Genomic DNA, 18,556 nt, shown 5'->3' on the forward strand with positions numbered 1-18,556 from the left:
TGTGGAGGCGAAACCTGGAGGATTCACCTGGAGACACGCAGCTGGAGGGTTGTGTCTGTTTGAGAGACGAGGAGAAGAAGAAGAAGAAGAAGAAGAAGAAACACAACACGTGCACAGGTTATCAGTCAGCTTTTATTATCACAGTCACACCAGGAGGAAGCTCAGGTGAGTCCCTGCTCTCAGGTGCTGCCTCAGAAACAATAAATAACATTTATGTGAAAGTTTATAAAACCTTTGACAGAAGAAGACAGAAGTGCACAAAATATAATTTATATATAATATAAAATGTAGGATGATTCAGTCCATGAGCTGACAGGATGTATACAGTGTAGAAATGTTTGTGTTTGACAGTAAAGGTTTGTTAAATAAAGCTGCTCTACACACTGTGTTCTAACTGTGTTATTACTGACTGTTTGTTTTATTGTATTCTCACTAATACTGTTTGCACTTTTGCTTCAATTTGACTTGTAATTTCTTTTATTTTTTTACTTGTAATTAAGTACTTTTACATGATGGAGTATAAAAATCTAAAGTATTTGAAAACTACTGCCACTGTTTCATTTGACAGCAACAATGCAATTTAACATTAGTGCCAATACAGGTTATTTATCTAGTGGTATATCTGTATGTATTAATAGATGTGTATTTTATTTTATTTTATTTTATACGCTTTCTCCCTTGTACTTCTATTTTTATATAGGACCTCTATTTTCTATATTTTATTCTATATATTTATTTTGGCTTAAAACGGGACCTGAGAACGTAATTTAATGTGTAAATGTGTGTTGGTATGACAAATAAAGTTCCTTGAATCCTTGAATATATATGGAGTATTTATATTAGGACGTATGTATTTATATTTATATTGTACTTATATCTTTTATATTTTCGGCACCATTTTCACATTTCTTTTACCTTTGAGCTGCTGTGACGCAGACAGTTTATAGCTGTATATTTATATTACCTGTTCAGCGAAACATTCAGATGTCATAAAATCACTTTACCCTTTTTATGTAATGAGATTTAATGAATGTGACATTTTGAATTACAATAAAACACACGAACAATGCTCTTTAAACACAGACACCAATAATAAGTGAACTAATTTAGTATTTAGCTCGGCGTGGGTGCAGCTCTAGTTTGCTTTTAGCATCACTTCACCTTTGTTGAGATGTTTTATCTTTATTTATGTTTGATGTTTTTGAAGTTACGTGTCTTTGAAGCATTTATTGCATCACTTCCAGCCAGCTGTACCTAATAAACTGGACAGTTACATTATTCTGAATGGGGCCTTTATGTGCAACTACTTTATTTGTACTTTAAGTCAGTTTGGTCAATTATATCTGTTAGTACTTTTGCTTTTATTTTCAGAGAGCTGTACCTAATACAGTGGACACTGAGTGAACGTCCATATAAAACAAGTACAAGTACCAGAAAGTTCAATTTGAGACTCTTAAATACCAGTTTAATTCGATTAAATTCCAATTTTGCGATCAAAATAAACATTAAATGTGAAAATATGGTCGTACAAATACACAAGCTGTCAGTTTAAAGCTATAAGTATTGACGATAACTGGTTCAGTTAAGGAGTTAATATCCTTGATGATATTAATCAGAACAACAGTTTTACAGCCAATGAAGCCGAACTGTAACAGGATAAAACAGACTCACAGAATATAACACTTTTTATCAGTGAATCAAACTGTGTTGTTGAATGCTGCTAAAATAATCATTTTAAATGTGTGAAAATCAAGTTCTTAAGCACATTAAGCTCCATTTCAATTAAAAACTGCTGAAAGTCTGCTGTGATGAATGAACTGTGAATACGTCCCCTGCACACACGCCGACCGTCACTGTCGATTAGATCGACAGATCGCTTTTTTAAATCATTAGTCCAAAGTTTAAAAGACATTTTGAGTCCTGTAATGAGAAGGTTACTAAGATGATCCCTTCAAATGTGGAAAAAAACAAGTTCTTGTCCACATTGAGCTCCATCTGCACCTAAAAGAGTGTAAATCTGAAACTCCAGCGCCGACGCCACAACGTACGTGTGCTTCACGTTCGGATCTTTGCGAACAGCGAGACGTCACAGCTTCAGGTCACGCAGGTGAAGCATGTGGCGCTACACGTTGTCTTTATGATACATGCTGTCGCTGTGTTTCTTAATGTTGTCGATCTTAAAAATGCTGCTGCCTTTGATACTCACGCGTGGCACCACATCGGATCCAAGGCCGGCGAGTAGCAGAGGAACCAGAACATTTTCAGCCAGGCCTTCTGGAGGCAAGGAGGCGGCGCTCCGGAGAGACTGGTGGATGCCGACGCTTCGCCCGAGTCCATCGCCCTGAGGAAGGACCACCTGGGAGGCCGACAGCGGCTCCATCCCTGCAAAGACCAGACATTCAAACCACAGACTGTTTATAAGAAGTGGACGAAACCACCGTGACGTCACCGCCATTTTGAAGCCTCAGGTTTGTCTGTATGGGTGTCGCCATCTTGTTTTTTTGGAGCCAGAAGTAAGTAAAGCTCTTCCTGGTGTATCTTCCTCTAAATGGACCATAATTGACTACATGAACATCCTGCTGTGCTGAAGAAGACAGTAAACTAGAGACTGAGAGCAGAAACTGTTCACTGAGCTGATAAATCATTTCCTCATTGACTTCCATCCAATCAGACTCCCGTTTGGAGCCAGTGGAGTCGCCCCCTGCTGGACACTAGAGAGGATGCAGCTTTAAGGCTCTTCACTGTTCAGACCAGGAAGCTACGAACACTTCACCTCTAAAACAAGATAATTAAAGTGTATGTTAAATATGTTTTAATCCACATTTATGGTTATAATCACATCTGTTCACCCTCTTTACGCATGACTGCACCCCCACCCATCCCACCAACACAATAATAACATGTGAGCTGCCCACCTCCCTCTCCACGTACACGGAGAAGCAGTGGATCAAACAAACTCTCATGGACCTTCAGCACGTCAGGCCTGATCAAACGAGCCCAACAGAGACTGCTGCTGAACTTCTACAGGAGCACCACTGAGCGCATCCTGACAAGCTGCATGACTGTACGGTAACGGTACAGCTGCGGAGCTCCGGATGGTGCAGACCGCCCAGCACACTGTGGGGGTGGAGCTCCCACACCTGGACGACGTCGACACCCAGCAGCATCTCCAAGGACATCGTCTGTTTGACCCACTGCCATCCAGGAAACGTTACAGGACAATAAAATCCCACACAAACAGAGCCGTGGCTCCCATCGCCCCCCAAAGTCTAAACCACTCAAAATAACATCCATACTAGCTGTCTGGTAATAATCTACACCTGAAGCACTGCAGCACGTCCCTCAGAGACCTTTATTTATATGTATGCTACACTTTGCACCACACTGCTCTGTTTGTCCCACGTCTATTCTGCTGCCTGTTGTTTTTATTTTTGCTGCAGAGATGCCTCTCAAAGTTTCATTGTACCAATAAAGGCTGTTCTACTCTATTAACACCTTTAAACTGCTGCAGCACAGCCTGCCTCCTCACCTGTGTTACCTGAAAACTTACATCCACACTCTTCCTCCTTCATGTGGACGCCTCAGGACTCTCAGGTCACGTGTCCCCGCGTTCCTTCCGCGTTTCAGAGGAACCCGCGGTGTTTGGGGACGTGACGTCACGCCGCGGTGCGTTCTGGGAGGGCGGCCATAACTGTTGGCTGCAGTTTGTAGTTGTTGTTGTTGTGAATCTTTTTTTTTTTTTAAAGTTTTTCCACGTTTCGTTTTGTTTTTATTTTATTTTACTGAGTTTCGCAGATTAATGTTGGGGAGAATCTGCTGTGTGAAAAACTGCCGCCGGAGGTCCCATGACCACCGCGGGAGGAGGATCCCGAACGGGCTGCGCTTCTACCGGTTCCCCGCCAGCAGGGGGGGCGGAGCAGGGGAGGCCTCCGAGCCGCTGAGGAGGAGGAGGAGGGCGGCCTGGGTGGCTGCCGTCGGCCGCAGCAACATCACCGTCAACCACATCCCGTCATCCATGAGGGTGTGCTCCAGACACTTCCGCTCAGGTGAGTGTAAAACACCTGGAGCAGCTGCGTCACTGCTGTCCAGTTCATTAGGATCCAGTGTCCACAGGTAAAAGTACCTGTCCTGTAAAAGGATGAATAAGTACAAGGCCTGAGCAGGAAAATATACTTATAAGTAAAAATGACTAATTGATAAATGGAAGTTTAATTCACAACAAACCGTATTTTATAAACTCTTTTTATATGTTTTAGTGTAAAGTAACTTAAAACAGGACATCTGAGAACAATTTATTACACAATTAAATAATTAATTAAGAACAGAGCTGCAACGGGTCATTTATTAGTTGCCAGATATTAAATTAATCGTCAACAATTTCATGATTTCAGTCTTTTTTTTGTAAAAAAATATTCTTATACATGAATATTTTCTGGTTTCTTTCCTCCTCTGTGTCGTTGTGGGCTTCAGGAAACACTGATCACATTTTATAGACCAAAAAATGAGTCAATTAAATTGAGAAAATTGATTGTTTGGCAGCTTAGTTGTTGGTCGTAGTCGTTTTAAACTGTGTGAGACGAAGCCTTCGTGTGTTTGCAGGTAAACCAGCGGGTGAGAAGCTGGAGTCGGATCCAGACTGGGTCCCGTCGCTGCAGCTGGGTCACAGCGACGGAAACAGACACACCGGCGAGCGCCTTCTCCTGCTGGACCGGAACCAGGGACAGGCCGCAGAGCCCGGACCTCCAGACGGACCCGGGTCTCCTCCGAGAGAACCAGAAGGTGGGACTGGTCATTGTGTTTGTGTCCCACAGACAGGGGAGGAGACCTGTGACTGGAAAATGGCTTCCAGAGGAAACCGCTGCTGCTGCCGTCCGTCACAGACCTGAAGACTGAAGTCAACAGATAATTAGACTTAATGAACATTTTACACCACCAGTCCTGATCCAGTGAAGTCAGATATGAGACGGTTTGGCCAGTTTTGAGTGTTTTTAGCTTGAAAACAGACAGTAAAAGATCAAAAGTGGTCGTTTTTCTGCTCTGAGATAACGGAGGAAGATTTAACCATGTGTGATAACTCACTAAACAGAACATCGTTACTTCAAACCACCAAATATCATCTCTGGAAATCTCTTAGAAAAGTCTGATTAGTCAGAGTTTTGGTTTCACAGCAGTGAAGCTGCTCACACGTCTGAACTTCTGCACTGATGTGGACGTTAAAATCAGCTTTTCTGTCCAATCTGTTGTGTTTCAGGTCCCGCGAGGCCGGCGGTGTTCCGCTGGAGAGACGTCAAATCTCTGCTGCGGCAGAACGACCTCCTCGGCAAGCAGCCGCAAGAAGGACCTGCTGCCGTGAAGGAGGTGGAGCTCAGCTTCAGAGTAAGACGCTAACAAAGACTCTGTGAGATCAGTGACGGTGTGGTGAGACACCAACAGCAAATCACTTCTGTTTATTGGTAACTTTATATTTCAGTTTCACTTCATTATCATCAGGGGTCTCAACCCAGAAGAACCATTTTCTCCTTTACATAAAACTCATTCTGACATTTTAATGGCAACGTGTAAACGTCTGGAGGTTTTCATGTGTTGTGTCTTTGTTTGAGTTGTTCTGATGGACTCACAGCTGGACTGATGGTTTCAGGACTTCTTCAGAGACGCTCTGCAGGCGTCTCTGGAGGCCTCCAGCAGGTCCGGGGCTCCTTCGGCCCGACCGCCCTCCACCTCGGGGGGGAGCAGAGAGGATCCGAGCCTGAAGCCTCCACCTGTGAAGGAGGAGAATCAGACCAGTGCAGAGTCCTCCTCCTCCTCCTCCTCCTCCTCCTCCTGCTGTGTGAACTGTGTCCGGCTGCAGAGGAGGATTGTGGAGCTGCAGGAGAAGCTGTTTTGTCTCTCAGGAGAACAGAAGGACATGGAGGCCTCACCTGTCTTCACAGAGGCTCCGCCCCCACCAGACCAGCACCTGCAGAGTCCTGAGACGGTCCACATAAAGGAGGAAGAGTCCGAGTGTAAGTTTGAGGAGGATGAGTGTGCAGCCTGTTTGATCCTGTTAGAAACACATTTAAAGCAGCAGCAGAAGAAGAAACGTGGCCTGTTTGATCCCGTTAGAAACACATTTAAAGCAGCAGAAGAAGAAACGAGGCCTGTTTGATCCCGTTAGAAACACATTTAAAGCAGCAGAAGAAGAAACGTGGCCTGTTTGATCCTGTTAGAAACACATTTAAAGCAGCAGCAGAAGAAGAAACGTGGCCTGTTTGATCCCGTTAGAAACACATTTAAAGCAGCAGAAGAAGAAACGAGGCCTGTTTGATCCCGTTAGAAACACATTTAAAGCAGCAGCAGAAGAAGAAACGAGGCCTGTTTGATCCCGTTAGAAACACATTTAAAGCAGCAGAAGAAGAAGAAAGGCAGCCTGTTTAATCCCGTTAGAAACACATTTAAAGCAGAAGAAGAAGAAGAAACACGGCCTGTTTGATCCTGTTAGAAGCTCCAACATCAGTTTAACGACCAGAGCAGCTAAACCTGAGCAGGAACTCTGATCAGCAGGAGAAACAGCAGCTCGGTGGGATTCAGGGCTGAAGTTTTTAAGCCTTTATGTTAAATCTGATTCTGTCTTCTCATCTTATTTTTGCCAAATGAGTTTTCCTTTTGAAAAATGTGATCACAGCAGTTCGTTTGGATCGTGACGTAGTCTGAGTTCTGCCCTGTTAAAGGTTAAAGTGTCCGTCTGTTCTCAGGGATGGAGCCTCTGTCGCCCCCTCAGGACGAGGACCCGCCAGACGAGTCGACTCCCGCCTGCAGCCGTGCGGATTCCCAGGACAAGGCGCCGCCCGAGCGCCGGCGGCTTCCTCGCTTCCGGCAGGCCTGGCTGAAAATGTTCTGGTTCCTGCGCTACTCGCCGAGCGAGGATCAGATGTGGTGCCACGTGTGTCGCCTCCACGCAGGCGAGTTCCACGCGAAGTTCACCTTCATCACAGGCTCCCGGCTGTTTAAGATGGACAGCATCAAGAAACACAGAGACTGCAAATACCACCAAGACAACGTGGAGCGCCACAGGCTGCGCATGTGGCTTCACGCTCACGTTTCACCGCCATCAAAGACCCTTTAAAACAGAGAAAAACACTCATTATCTCCTCTTAAGAAGCCAGCAGTGACTACATTCTGCAGATGAACCAGTGTGTAGGAACAAGTCTTGAAGTCTCTGCCTGGATGTTCGTTATCTGGAACATATCTTCACTGAGATACGGTGGATTTAGGTATAAAAACAGAATAACAGAACCAGTGATCGTTCTATGGCTTTAGAAATGCTTCTCACTTCTTCATTTCTGTTAATGAGTAATATATTTGTGATGTGTCCTGGTTTCTGAGACCGTCACTGTATAAGTACTTTAATCATGTTACAATGTAAGTTTGCATGATTTATCTTGTGTTTAATGTTTGTGGTTTTAAAATGAAGATAAAACCTTAAAACTAAAGAAATTTCCTTTCACCTTTTCACACAAAAATGTGCTGCAAGTGTACTTATTGGTAAAGGGAAGTTTCCTCTCAACAGCCAAATCACATTTACATTTATTCAAAATGATAAAACTCATAAATATAATATTTAATGATGAAAATAGGGTTGGTTGTGTTATTAAAGAAGTAAAAAAAACGAAACAAACATGTAAATACAACATTTAACTGTTAACGTCACACACAGAAAACGCGATAAATAAAAGTCAGGTTTGAGCCTCAGCGCTCTCCGTAGTACCTCACAGGCACGAGCACAGCATCTCGGGGGCGCGCTTCTTGTGAACATTTGGACGGGTGGGGGGGCAGAGTATAGTATAGTATAAAATATTGATAACTGAACCCGGAACAAAGCAGGTTTCTCTGAGTAAATTTGTAGTCTTATGATACTTTAAATATTGACTGGAGGCTGAAGGCGGTATGGCAGCAGAGTGGCGCAGCGGAAGCGTGCTGGGCCCATAACCCAGAGGTCGATGGATCGAAACCATCCTCTGCTAAGGTTTTAATTTAATTTTTTTATTATTAAATCTCTTTAAAGATAAAAAGTGACAACGGAAAGAAAAAAGCGGCTCTAATGTTTCCGTAAGTATTTGATGAGTATGTTTTTAGATGCCTGAACACACGTGTTAACCTTCAGATGCGTTTAAATAAGCATTTAAACTCACGCAGTGGGCGGGATTCAAGCCGAAGGTGTGGAGACTTTACTTTGTCATCACTCCCGGATTGTAACATAATAAAGTACAACAGAAAAAAACTCCTTAAATATCCATTTCATTCAAGTTCAACAGCGGACTCACTGCGCCTGCGCTGTAAAAGAAGCATTTTGATTGGTTGGAAACGGAGAGGCGGTCTCTTCTGATTGGCTGAAAATGGACAAAAGTGGAAATAAGGAAGTTGTAGTGCTGTCGGAAGGATGGTGATATTCATTTATAATCATTAAACTGAATTTCTGACAGAATTGGCTACAATATTTGTATTAATTGTATAATATAACATTAATAACATTTATTCTGACCAAAAGAAAACAAAAAGCTGTTCTGTGCCGTCAATTATTTGGTTGGTAAACCAGGGAAATGTAAATAATGCTGTTTTTTGTAGAATAATTCTGTTGTATATTATATTTCTTACTTTCTCATTTTCTCTTACTTCGTCTTTTTGTTATGCACTAAAATGCCAGAACGAATTGAGCAACACAAATGATTCTATCTGTGTATTCTGGTTTCAGGTTAGATAAACATATAGTGTCACAAGAGTAATATAATACTTTTATATATAATGTACTTTTAAACATCATCTTTTTAACTCTCCTTACTCCTAGCATGTTTTTAACTATCAATTAATTTATCCAATATTTTATTTGAATGAAATGTATCCTATCATATCATGTTCACTCTGGTTTTATTGCAAATGTCATTAATATTTGCTTAAGTTTATTTTCTCCCTTTGAGTTTTATTTTATTCACCTGCTAGAAAAGAATCTGAGGCCGAGCCGTCTGATCCTCACAGCGTCCGTGGCTTGTTGTTTGTAAAACACATTTTACAAACTTGCTTGTATGTGATTTCGTCTTCTCTCTACTGTTCTTTTTTCTTCTGGTCCTAAATTAATCTTAATCGTTGCTTTTGTCCCCCCTGAGATTTCTGTTTAACTTTGTCTGTAACACACTTTGTGAAAAAATACAAAATATAAATGTACAAAATAAGATACAGTGCAAATATGCATCTGATGCAATGTACAAGATGTCCACAGGTAAATAGTGCAAATGTACCTAACCTCTGCTCCTCTTCCTCCCTCAGTGCAGCCTTCCTGGCCCTAAACTGCTCCTTCATCCTCCTCTCTGTGAGTTTCCTGAAGTTTCTTCCTGTGCAGCTTCATTGACGGTCCCGGAATAAAGTAGCTGAAACTGTCAGAGCGGATCACTACCGGGGAATTTAAATCACTGTTAAAGAATAAGTAAAATAATACTTTTAGTCACTGTGATTGTTTTTGAAGTCTTTGCCCAACAGTTCGGCGGATGTGGTTCATATTCGTGTTCTTCCTGGAGGGTTTTTGTACGTGTAAACATGACTGAAGACTTATTGTATTCACCTTCATTTTATTGCATATTTCATTGTTTCATTAGGGCCCAAGCACCAAGCGGTGCGAGGAATGAAATGAAATGCAAGGAATTCTTCTTCATCTTCTTATTTTTCTCAGAAATAAATTGTAATTTTGAGGGCCTTAACATACACATACATACAACACATGAACACAAGTGATGATAGCAGGGAGTGTGTGTGTGTGTGTGTGTGTGTGTGATGCTGTGCAGCTTATTTCAGCACCCGTGAGAGTTTCTGGTTCTGAGACTCTTCGTCCTGCAGAGAACACAGAGACAATGAGGAGATATCAGACCAGAACCAGAACCTGAACCTGAACCCAGCATACAGAGGCTCAGTGAAGGTGGTGTTGAAGGTGTGGAGGTGGATCAGTGACTCAGAGGAGACTCTGTAGAAGGACAGAGAGCCGGCAGGCCAGTCCAAGTACACTGCTACTCTACCAGAGGAGGAGGAGGAGGAGGAGGAGGAGGAGGTGATGATTGTTGCTTTGTCATTGTGCCTGACAGAGTAACCATGACCTGAACAGATCAGACTCCAGGACTGATCATTAAATCCAAACTCACAGTCCTCAGTGTTTCCACTCCTCTTGATTCCTCTGTAACTCACAGCTACATCCACCCCTCCTCTCCACTCCACCTCCCAGTAGCAGCGACCAGTCAGACCTTCTCTGCACAGCAGCTGATTCCAGTCCTCAAACCTCTCTGGATGATCAGGATATGGCTGCCGCTCCTTCTCCTTCACCAGTGTCACCGTCCTGTTGTTGTCAGACACTTTGAGCCTTCTGTGCACTGTGTTTGTGTCCACTGAGAGTTCACAGGCCCCTGATGGAGAAGAAGACACCAAACAGCAGCAGGTTATCAGCTGATCCAACTGTTGGCTTTGACTTTAGTTTATTCAGGGTCGAGCAGCTGGAGCCTCCTTCTTCTTCTTCTACACTAAAAGAGTTCATGCAGCAACAACTTGAAGACCTACAGACACGAGAGCACACTGCGCTTCATCACTACATCACTTTTCATCCAGTTTAGATTCACCAGTGGCTGCATGAACTGGTTCTGCTCAGTCACGGCTCAGGACTCAGCTGATGCAGAAGATCTGGTGATCAATGACTGATGACAGTTTGTGGGGCTGATTACATCATATTTAAATGTCAGGACACCTTCTCTGATCCAAACATCACAGAGAACATAGAACCACAGGAACTAGTGACCATATTTAGGAACTAGAACCAGGACCAGGATCCACAGGTTCCAGGTTCCTGTGGGTCCTCAGATTGTCAGCTGCTCTGTTCTCATGAATAAATCCAATGAATCCACACTCACACTTCCTCGGACCAGGTTTCAGCCTGTGTCCTCCACCGTGGTCCGTCCTGCAGGAAGAAACAGTCAGAGGATGAAAACAGGAACATTTCTATAGAGATGGTTTGTCTCAGTATTATTACTGAACATGTTCTGCAAATTAAAAACACAACTTCCACAATAAAACCTGTGAATATATCAAATGAATCTACAGAGAAATGAAAAGTATTTGTGAAAGTCTTCCCAACATCTACAACTTTCATACAGATATTTGTTTTCCATTTCCATAACTCAGATCATACCTGAGAGTGTCCAGTCTCCATTGTGGATCGTCCCGTCCAGCAGACAGCAGCTTCACTCCTGAGGCTCCTGGATGGTTGTAGCTCAGGTCCAGCTCTCTCAGATGGGAGGGGTTGGAGCTCAGAGCTGAGGCCAGAGCAGCACAGCCTTCCTCAGTGACCAGACAGCCTGTCAGCCTGGAATCAGGAAAGAGTTGGTACAATTTCATCAAATATTGCTGTTTTGTCGACCCCTTTTGTGTTTGATAGCGACTAACAAGGCACCCTGAATTGTCTGTACGAGACACTAAAGGGCAATGTAGTGTAAATACTGAGAAAGTCTGCAAAAGAAGGGGGTCAGATTGGTTGGATGAATCGGTCAGACACCGAACTTTCAGCCAAGAGTCAGCTTCACCCAAACCATCTTTTAACCAGGTGTTCATCATTCTTGCCTCATGATGAAGGTCCAGTAGACCTGTGGCGAGGTCAGAGTCCTGTGAATCTCATACAGATGCTAAACAGAGGTCAGCATTTGATGACATCCATCCATCCATCCATCCATTTTCAGCCGCTTATCCGGGGTCGGGTCGCGGGGGCAGCAGTTTTAGCAGAGATGCCCAGACTTCCCGGGCCCCAGACACCTCCTCCAGCTCATCTGGTGGGACCCCGAGGCGTTCCCAAGCCAGCCGAGAGACGTAGTCTCTCCAGCGTGTCCTGGGTCTTCCCCGGGGCCTCCTTCTGGTGGGACATGCCCGGAAAACCTCCCCAGGGAGGCGTCCAGGAGGCATCCGAAACACATGCCCGAGCCACCTCAGCTGGCTCCTCTCGATGTGGAGGAGCAGTGGCTCTACTCCGAGCTCCTCCCGGATGGTCGAACTCCTCACCCTATCTCTAAGGGTGAGTCCGGCCACCCTGCGGAGGAAACTCATTTCGGCCGCTTGTATCCATGATCTCGTTCTTTCCGTCATGACCCAAAGTTCATGACCATAGGTGAGGGTAGGAACGTAGATCGACCGGTAAATCGAGAGCTTCGCCTTTTGGCTCAGCTCCCTCTTCACCACGACGGACCGATACAGCGACCGCATCACTGCAGACGCTGCCCCGATCCACCTGTCGATCTCACGCTCCATTCTTCCCCCTCTCGTGAACAAGACCCCGAGATACTTGAACTCCTCCACTTGAGGCAAGGACTCACCACCGACCCAGAGCTTTCCTGTTCTGTTTGTTTGGTACCATTTTTCAGAGAGTTATATGAGAAGAATGATCCCTCAGATGTGGAATCTTCTCATCAACATTAACCTGAGTGTAAACCAACGTTTTAATCAACTGTTAAAAAGCTGATCTCTGACCTGAGAGCTTCCAGTGTACAGTGTGGACTCCCCAGTCCAGCAGACAGGAGCTTCACTCCTGAATCCTTCAGGTCGTTGTCACTCAGGTCCAGCTCTGTCAGACTGGAGGACTGGGAGCTGAGGACTGAGGACAGAGCTGCACAACTTCTCTCTGACAGCTTACAGCCACTCAGCCTGAAGAAGAATCAGAAATACCAGAAGCAAAATTTAAGTTCACATCTTCAAACTTACTGGATAATATTGATTCTTGCGGTGATCCATCCACTTACAGAGCTTTGCTGGAGGCTTTGACCACTGGCAGCAGCCTCAGAAGAGCCTCCTCTGAAGCAGAGTATTTCTTCAGGTCAAACACGTCCAGATCTTCTTCTGATGACAGTAAGATGAAGACCAGAGCTGACCACTGAGCAGGAGACAGTTTATCTGTGGAGAGACTTCCTGATCTCAGGGACTGTTGGACCTCCTCCACTAGAGAACGATCATTGAGTTCATTCAGACAGTGGAACAGGTTGATGCTTCTCTCTGGAGACAGATCCTCACTGATCTTCTTCTTGATGTATCTGACAGTTTCCTGATTGGTCTCTGAGCTACTTCCTGTCTGAGTCAACAGACCTCGTAGGAGATTCTGATTGGTCTGCAGTGAAAGACCCAACAGGAAGCGGAGGAACAAGTCCAGGTGTCCATTTGGACTCTGTAAGGCCTTTTTTACAGCACTCTGGTAGAAATAAGTGGGTTTAGAGGTGTCTCTAAATAGTTTAGACCACCATCCTGCCTCTGACAGCAGACAGACTCCAGAGTTGGTGAAGGTCAGATGGACGTGAAGAGCAGCCAGAAGCTCCTGAACGCTCAGATGGACGAAGCAGAACACCTTGTCCTGGTACAGTCCGCTCTCCTCTTTAAAGATCTGTGCGAGCACTCCTGAGTTCACTGAGGCTGCTCTGATATCGATGCCACACTCTGTCAGGTCTGATTCATAGAAGATCAGGTTCCCTTTCTGCAGCTGCTCAAACGCCAGTTTTCCCAGAGACTCGATCATCCTCCTGGTCTCTGGACTCCAGTGTGAGTCTGTCCCAGCTCCTCCATCGTACTTGATGTTCTTCAGTTTGGTCTGAACCACCAGGAAGCGGATGTACATGTCAGTCAGGGTCTTGGGCAGCACTCCTCCATCTCTGGTCTTCAACATGTCCTCCAGAACCTTAGCAATGATCCAGCAGAAGACCGGGATGTGGCACATGATGTGGAGGCTTCGGGACGTCTTGATGTGGGAGATGATTCTGTCGGCCTGCTTCTCATCTCTGAACCTCTTCCTGAAGTACTCCTCCTTCTGTTCATCAGTGAACCCTCTGACCTCTGTCACCATGTCAACATGTTCAAGGGGGATCTGATTGGCTGCTGCAGGTCGTGTGGTTATCCAGAGGCGAGCAGAGGGAAGCAGATTCCCCCTGATGAGGTTTGTCAGCAGCACATCCACTGAGGTGGACTCTGTCACATCAGTCAGGGGCTCATTGTTGAGGAAGTCCAGAGGAAGTCGACACTCGTCCAGACCGTCGAAGATGAAGACGACCTGGAACTCGTCAAACCTGCAGATTCCTGCTTCTTTGGTTTCAGTGAAGAATTGATGAACAAGTTCCACCAAGCTGCACTTTTTCTCATTCAGCACATTCAGCTGTCTGAAGGTGAAAGGAAACACAAACTGTATGTCCTGGTTGGTTTTGTCTTCAGCCCAGTCCAGAGTGAACTTCTGTGTGAGGACCGTTTTCCCGATGCCGGCCACTCCCTGTGTCATCACTGTTCTGACTGGTTCCTCTCTTCCAGGTGGGGCTTTGAAGACGTCCTCACATCTGATGGTTGTTTCTGGTCCGTCTGGTTTCCTGGATGCTGTTTCAATCTGTGTGACCTCATGTTCATCATTGACCTCTGCAGCCTCTGTGATGTGGAGCTCTGTGTAGATCTGGTTCAGAGATGATTTAGATGATTTAGATGATTTAGATGATTTAGCGATGCCCTCAAACACACTCTGGAACTTCTTCTTCAGGGTAGACTTGAGTTTCCGCTGGCACTCAGCAAGAATCTCTGAATGAACAAAAATTGGTGATAAAAACCAGTGATAAGATGGCACAACAAATGTACCATCAAATAGAATTGCACTCAAAATTGTTAAATCCACATTACAAATTAGGTGAATCGGCAAAATTTACAAACTTTGAGCTGTCTTCAATGAGCAGCTCAAACAAGAACACAACTACTATTACAGGTGGTTTCTCCAAATTCAACACAATATGCCACTTAAGATGACTGCAGTCTCTAAACTATTCCTACTTCCTGACAAGTATCTAGAGCACCTTTTAACTGTTATGACCTGCTGCTGCCTGTTCCTGAGGAATCTGAGCTCGTTCCTCATGAACAACAGCCTCCAGCTCTCTAATGTTCTTGGGTTTATGTGCTACAATCACCTTTTTCAAATCCCACCAGAGATTTTATGTAGGATTCAAGTCAGGCGACTGTGACGGCCACTCTGGTGTCTTCCAAGACTTTTTCTGAAGCCTTGGTGGACTTTGAGGTTTGCTTGGGAATCATCGTCCCGTTGGAAGGTCCAGTGACACACAAGCTTCAGCTTCCTCACAGACGACATGACGTTTTCTCCTGGATTTCCTGACACTAGATTGAATCCATCTTGCCCTCCAAATGCTGCAGGTTTCCAGAGCCAGATGAAGTAAAGCAGCCGCAGAGCATCACCGAGCCACCGCCGTGCTTCGCTGCCTCGTTCTTCCTCCTCCAGACATACCGCTGATACATAGACCTGAAAAGTTCCAGTTGTGTTTCATCGCTCCACAAAACAGAATCCCATAACTTCTGTGGCTTATTTATACGGTTTTGAACATATTGGAGCTGACTTGTCTTGTGCTTTTGGGTCAGTAGTGGTGAACGAGTTTGGACATGGAGACCTTCAGTGTTCAGTATGCTTCTTACTGTAGGAACTGAAGCCTCAGTCCCTGCTGCCTCCAAGTCTTGCTGCAGGTCTTTTGCAGTCATTCAAGGGTTTTTGGCCTCCTGCCTCCTCAGAGATCTGGTGGCAGCTGTTGATAGTTTCCTCTTTCTGTCACATCAAGGTGGTGTAGCCGGCGTTGCTTTAGCTTTGAACAGCATCTCTGGGAACATTTGGTGCCTTTAGTGTCTTGTTGGTACAAGGCAATGATCATCTCTCAAGTTTTTGGACGATTCCCTTAACTTAGCCATATTTCTAACAGGTAACCAAACGTCAGTGTGAACATACCCCCCCAGCCAGTCAGGGTATTTCATGTGTTGTATCTCAAACACACCTGATGCAACTAATCAAAGGCCTCATTAGCGGCATCATTTGCAAATGAGTGCTCGTAGGAGGGATTCTATTCAGGGGGTTGGATAATTTAGAGACTGCAGTCGTCATTAAACCAGCTGTAATATTAGTTGTGTTGAACTATTTCGGTTCTTGTTTGAGCTGTTTATTGAACAATGCTGTAAGTTTGCAAATTTTGCAAATACACCTCATTTGCAAAGGGCGTTGACTAATTTTGAGTGCAACTGTACCTTGTGTGCATATTCTTTCTTCAATTAATTCTTATATGTGTGTTTTCTGTATATGGCTGCCAGACATAAACTGTATCTCAGATGAAAACAGCTGCACTGGAGCATTCAAAAAGGTTTTCCACCTGCACCATGAGGAAACCTCAGTCTCATTAATCCGGGTGACGTAGCTCGCCTCCAAGGTTTCTGCTTTTTAAAGGCTCTTAAATTATTCTTAGTCTATTCCAGGAGCTCTTCCTCCAAACAAACAACTTCCAGGGTCCCTGAAGTACCCAAACCCCTCCACCATATTGAGGTGGTGACTCTTTGAGGGTGGGGAGGAGGGTGTATCTGTTATCACCGTCATGTCTGTTATGATTGCATAATATGCAGCTTCTTACTTTGTCAAACACCTTTCTAATGACCTACCTGTTGGTTCTGAGATGGTAGATGGGAAATTCTTCACTAGTTGATTCTGATCCATCGAAACCAAAACCTTTTTGGTCACTTTGATGGTGTTTATACAGTAGGTCTTCACCATCTCATCCACTGTGTCCATCCTGTCTGCATTCTCCAGTCGACTCTTTGGGATTGCTAGGAAGCCCTCCAGGACTCCCTGCAGATACCACTTGAATTTTTTGAAGTCCTCGGCTCCCAAATCCTCCAAAGTTCCCAAGAGGACTTCCCTGGGTGTCGTCATCTTTTTGTCCTGCAACAATCACAAAGAAACTAGAAGAAACTCTTTCATTGACATTGGGGAAGCCCAACCAAAACTGAGCGGTGCTCATTCACTTTTTACAGTTTCAGGAGAGGGAGTTAGTCTATCCCAGGGGTCGGCAACCCACAGCTCCGGAGCCACATGTGGCTCTTTCATCCCTCTGCTGCGGCTCCCTGTGGCTTTGAAAACTAAACAATGACTATTTAATTAAAATGTGTTTTATTTTAGTCCATTAGTTTTTGAAATGTAATTCTAAATTTGAAGATTATGGTGATCTTGTAAAATCAATCGTCACAACCAATGTGGGACAACACCCGCCGGCACCCATCCATATTGAACACGACTGCAGTGGCAGGTGTGAGTCAGCCCGATCTTGAGATGGAACTGGCTGACATAGCCGACAAAGAGATATGGGTGTCCAAGTTTAAATGCTTGACAGCAGATCTTGAAGATGTTGCCCGTCAGAAGGCCGTTCTTGCTCAGAATCATAAATCATAAATTTAAATGATATTTAAAACCTCCCCAAACCGGACAAACTTGTGTTCGAAACATGGAGTGCTATCCCCGACATTTGTGTGAACAATATATGCAGTGTTATCTTCAGGGTTTTGTGGTTCCGGTGTCTTTTCTGTGGACCCCTGCTCTATCCTGAGTCAAGGTGGAGAGACAGTGCACACATGGTGTAGTCCTACCTGTCCACCAGGTGGACCTAACTGACCACCTGATCTACTACAGAACAGCAGCAATGTGGATCACATGCAGACCTCACTGATGACAGACGATGTGGAGGTGAAATATGTTTTTTAGCTTCTGTTTTGTTCCTGGATTTGAAGGAAAGCTCTGAGTACTTACCTTACCCACAATGCCTCAGTGTGTCCACATCACAGAGACGCGTTGACAACAAACCACCAGTTCACACTGGAAAAAGATCTTTGAAGCGAGCGGAGGCTGGATGGACGAGTCCAAAACATCCAAAACATCCAAAAGAAACCGGCACCGTCGACAACACCTTCCTTTTCTACCGTTACCGACGCCAGTTCAGACTCGGAGACTCTGGACCCAGAAGTCCAAACTCCAGAGTGTGGCCGTGATGACGTCACCACCTCGGCTCAATGTTCAGTAGGATTTGTGCTGTCAAACAGATCAGAGATTAGAAATTTAAAAACTATAAACTCGCATTAAAGTCTTAAAACTACATCCTGAACAGAACAATTGTAGTGTTTTAATTAAACTGGCCGCCATTTCTACTACTGCTGCTGCCACTCATAGTACTACTGTAGTACTACTGTTACCTGTACTACTACTACTGCTGCTGCCACTCATAGTACTACTGTAGTACTACTGTTACCTGTACTACTACTACTACTGCCACTCATAGTACTACTGTAGTACTACTGTTACCTGTACTACTACTACTGCTGCTGCCACTCATAGTACTACTGTAGTACTACTGCTGCCACTCATAGGTGCATCTGAAAATATGAGCAAATTCACAGACGAAACTTTGATGTTTAACGATGTTTTTTTTGTTGGATCGTCCTCCGATAACACCAGTAAATCAGCCTCAGCTCACAAGTCAAGAAAAACGAAGCCGAGAGACGAGACGAGGCTGCTTTTCACAATTTATTAACAAAATGATAAAATAAATAAATACAAATTGATCAAATGCTCCTAATATCAACTCCTCCCCATGTTCCCTACAGTATTTCCTAAACACTGCATACAAAGAATTCATCACAGAAGAGGCTCAATACAGAGAGGTAAGAATCCCACCAGACC

The 18,556-nt window shown here is 44.5% G+C and overlaps 3 protein-coding genes across 3 annotated transcripts in view; 1 reads left to right on the forward strand and 2 right to left on the reverse strand.

Annotated features, from left to right (window-relative positions):
* The window catches only part of LOC139200906 (small ribosomal subunit protein eS17), a 164,418-nt gene that overhangs the window by 123,184 nt on the left and 22,678 nt on the right, over positions 1-18,556 (reverse strand). The window lies entirely within an intron of this gene.
* On the forward strand, positions 3,797-7,428 carry LOC139201115 (uncharacterized). The gene is made up of 5 exons (XM_070830352.1): positions 3,797-4,046; positions 4,600-4,779; positions 5,252-5,376; positions 5,639-6,002; positions 6,732-7,428. Exons 1-5 carry the CDS (start codon positions 3,800-3,802, stop codon positions 7,100-7,102), a joined length of 1,287 nt encoding a protein of 428 aa, XP_070686453.1. The 5' UTR covers positions 3,797-3,799; the 3' UTR covers positions 7,103-7,428.
* Positions 9,811-16,759, reverse strand: LOC139201116 (NLR family CARD domain-containing protein 3-like). Its single transcript, XM_070830353.1, has 6 exons — positions 16,568-16,759; positions 12,789-14,587; positions 12,520-12,693; positions 11,195-11,368; positions 10,917-10,963; positions 9,811-10,418 (listed from the first exon to the last, which is right to left on the reverse strand). The coding sequence occupies exons 1-6, from the start codon at positions 16,757-16,759 to the stop codon at positions 9,811-9,813; spliced, it is 2,994 nt and encodes a 997-aa protein (XP_070686454.1).

This window comes from Pempheris klunzingeri, chromosome 5 (assembly GCF_042242105.1).
Source record: "Pempheris klunzingeri isolate RE-2024b chromosome 5, fPemKlu1.hap1, whole genome shotgun sequence".
Taxonomy (NCBI): Eukaryota; Metazoa; Chordata; class Actinopteri; order Acropomatiformes; family Pempheridae; genus Pempheris; species Pempheris klunzingeri.

Excerpts from the sequence above, each read along its gene's own strand:
- LOC139201116 (XM_070830353.1), bottom strand. The coding sequence starts at position 16,759 with ATGACGACACCCAGGGAAGTCCTCTTGGGAACTTTGGAGGATTTGGGA. Across the intron at positions 12,694-12,788 it reads AAAGCCTCCAGCAAAGCTCT|GCTGAGTGGCTGTAAGCTGT; the intron begins GTAAGTGGATGG and ends ATTCTTCTTCAG. Across the intron at positions 10,964-11,194 it reads TGGAGACTGGACACTCTCAG|GACGGACCACGGTGGAGGAC; the intron begins GTATGATCTGAG and ends TTCTTCCTGCAG.
- LOC139201115 (XM_070830352.1), top strand. The coding sequence starts at position 3,800 with ATGTTGGGGAGAATCTGCTGTGTGAAAAACTGCCGCCGGAGGTCCCAT. Across the intron at positions 4,047-4,599 it reads CTCCAGACACTTCCGCTCAG|GTAAACCAGCGGGTGAGAAG; the intron begins GTGAGTGTAAAA and ends GTGTGTTTGCAG. Across the intron at positions 4,780-5,251 it reads TCCTCCGAGAGAACCAGAAG|GTCCCGCGAGGCCGGCGGTG; the intron begins GTGGGACTGGTC and ends GTTGTGTTTCAG.